Raw genomic sequence first — 2,643 nt, forward strand, 5'->3', positions numbered from 1 at the left:
ATGAATCATCTTCCCGTACCAGAGAACAGGCAACGCCCGTCAAGTCGAGTCCTGTTTTTTGGATATTACGACATCCCATTCCTGGGCCAAGTCGCCGAATCCAACGACAACTTTTACGCCTACGCAGAAACGCACAGTCTCGCGGACCGAGATGAGAAGCATACACCAAACTTGTCTGGGCTCCAGGAATTGGAGGACGCTGACATGTACTTTGCTAGAGTACAAGCATGGCTCTACTTTGGACTAATAGCCGACACTTTCGGTGCTAGAACATGCAACCAGGACTTCATCGTCACCAACCCTTCCACGGGTGAGCAAATCATCAACTCGACCAAGCTGAAGCTATACATGTCGCAATGGCGAGCTCGGGTGGGTAAGATGCGAAAGGAAGCCAAAGACGAACGGATTCAGCGCGTCAATGATTCAACCACCGCAGGTTGGAAATTCTGTGACCAACTTGATCATTATGGGGTTCCGATCACTGAGGTGCACCAGCTCATCGTTTTCTCCATACGGATTCTGATTTGTTCTCTCTGGGATATGCTATGGACGAGCGATATGGACGGTGCACATTTGAACGACAAATTCAAGATCTCGGTTGATATCATCCGATGGCCGCATTTACCAGCATCCTACCGACCTCTCGCGCTTCTTATGGTTGAGTACAACTGGTGCTCCCACGAGATCTTGAGACTGCTGGATACTTATAGTCTCACTACTGTGTGGTCAATCACCTGCCTGCAGGGGAGGGATGCACCACAACTCGACCATGGTCGTTGTGCCGATGCTTCTAAATGCGTGGCACGCGACGTCGACCCTGCCAATCATCAAGCTCGGCACTTGACACAGGGATGCAAGTGCGAAGCAATCGGTCCGGATATCGATGAAGTCAGCAAAATACTCAAAGCTGGTGGCATTCCTCTCGTCAGGTGCACGGTCCACGAGGACAGCAGGGTGAGCTTGAAAGTTGTTCCTGCAAAGGGCAGTAAGCGCCATGTTGCATTCAGCCACGTCTGGGCTGATGGTATCGTCATTCCAATGCAAAACAAAGTCTTCCGATGTCAATTCCTCAAGCTCGCCTTCTACCTTCGGAGAGCCCGTCCGCGAATACAGGCAGAGAGATTATTTTATCTGCCTTTCGCTCCCTTTCTGGCTCGCAATGTCTTCAAGGGACCGAAGTCGTTCGACATTTGGCTTGATATATTCTGTATACCATCGGCTGTGCGTCCGGAATTTCGAGAGCTCCGGAAACAGGCAATATCACGCATCTACCCTGTGTTCGCAGGCGCCGAAGCTGTTTTAGTTGTCGACAAAGCATTGACAGAAATCAAAAATACTGATATATCAACCACGGAGACAATGGCGAGGGTAGCGTCCTCTGGCTGGATGACACGTTGTTGGACATTCTCTGAGGCATCACTGGCCCAACAGTCAATGATGCTTTTCTGCATCGGTGACAGACTCATTGAGTATGGCGATTTCCAGCGTTCCACAAAAGCTTTCAAAAAGCTCGATCTTCCTTCCAGAAGCTTCTTGAGCGACTTGCTGCGGGCTGCATTCTATCCGTTCCATATCGCATGGCTTGCTTCACAACCCGTGGTTTCAGAATACGTCGGGTTCGCCTTCGTATGGAACGCATTGACAGCTCGGTCAACGTCGTGGCCAGATGATGCGTGGGGGATTATGGCTACTCTGCTTGGATATAGCGGCAAAGAGATCATGAATCTACCTGAGCGAGACCGACTCCCTGCGATGATGCGCGATCTGCCCAAAGTCCCGGCGTCTTTCTTGTTTCGCGATCTCCCACGATCGGCCTCAGTTCCGGCACATATGCGATGGATTCCTACCCAGGTTCAAGGACTAATACGAGATGCAGATGGAACGTTTGCTTTTGCCGAAGGCGGGATCGTATTTCCTCCGAGTCTCAAGCTCAAATTCATCCTACCGGTCAATGGCCCACTTCCACATACATTTTCATTCGAACTAGCTCACGAAGACTGGCAACGAAGACAACTATCGATCAGTTTCGAAGTTAGTATTCATGACATCAGTGCCCTTACACAGCACGTGAAGGGCACTGCTCAGATCTGCATCCTCCTACCCCAGACCGAAGGTCAATCAGGCGATAGCGAAACAGAGTACATCAGCGGCAATGGCTGCAGCCTCCTTGTCAGGCAAATCCGACCAAATTCGATCGTCGAAGCCGACTTCCTCTCTTCAATATCCTACAAATTCACCCAACAGAAACAGCAAAGTCACTTCCAAGCCAGCATGGCAGGCCCAATTGTGGTAATCCCCTGCAACCGCGAATCATGGTACCAACCCAAGATGCGAAGGAAGAAGCACTCATTACCCCCATGGACCATGACCAGGATTCTCTACTTCGGCGTGCCTGCAGTGTTAATCTTGATCATGGCGGCCACGATGATTCCGCTCTGGGTGTGGTATAGGGCGACAGGCCAATCATCCCACACGCGAGACATCCTCTTCTACTCAACATGCGGGTTTGCTCTTTTTATCGTTGCCGTGCAGTTTGCGGTGATTTTCCACGAGAAGATCTTGATCGGGAATTGGGTCGATAGTTTTGAGGACAGGGAAGGATCGAAACCCCCGTGGTGGAGGAGGATTATGCCGCTCTTCTGA

At 50.7% G+C, this 2,643-nt stretch overlaps 1 protein-coding gene across 1 annotated transcript; it reads left to right on the forward strand.

The window, feature by feature from the left end:
• Positions 1-2,643, forward strand: A1O5_10984 (uncharacterized protein; the record flags this gene model as incomplete). Its single annotated transcript, XM_007751557.1, has 1 exon — positions 1-2,643. One exon carries the CDS (start codon positions 1-3, stop codon positions 2,641-2,643), a length of 2,643 nt encoding a protein of 880 aa, XP_007749747.1.

This window comes from Cladophialophora psammophila, assembly GCF_000585535.1.
Source record: "Cladophialophora psammophila CBS 110553 chromosome Unknown aczJe-supercont1.22, whole genome shotgun sequence".
In the NCBI taxonomy this organism is placed as follows: Eukaryota; Fungi; Ascomycota; class Eurotiomycetes; order Chaetothyriales; family Herpotrichiellaceae; genus Cladophialophora; species Cladophialophora psammophila.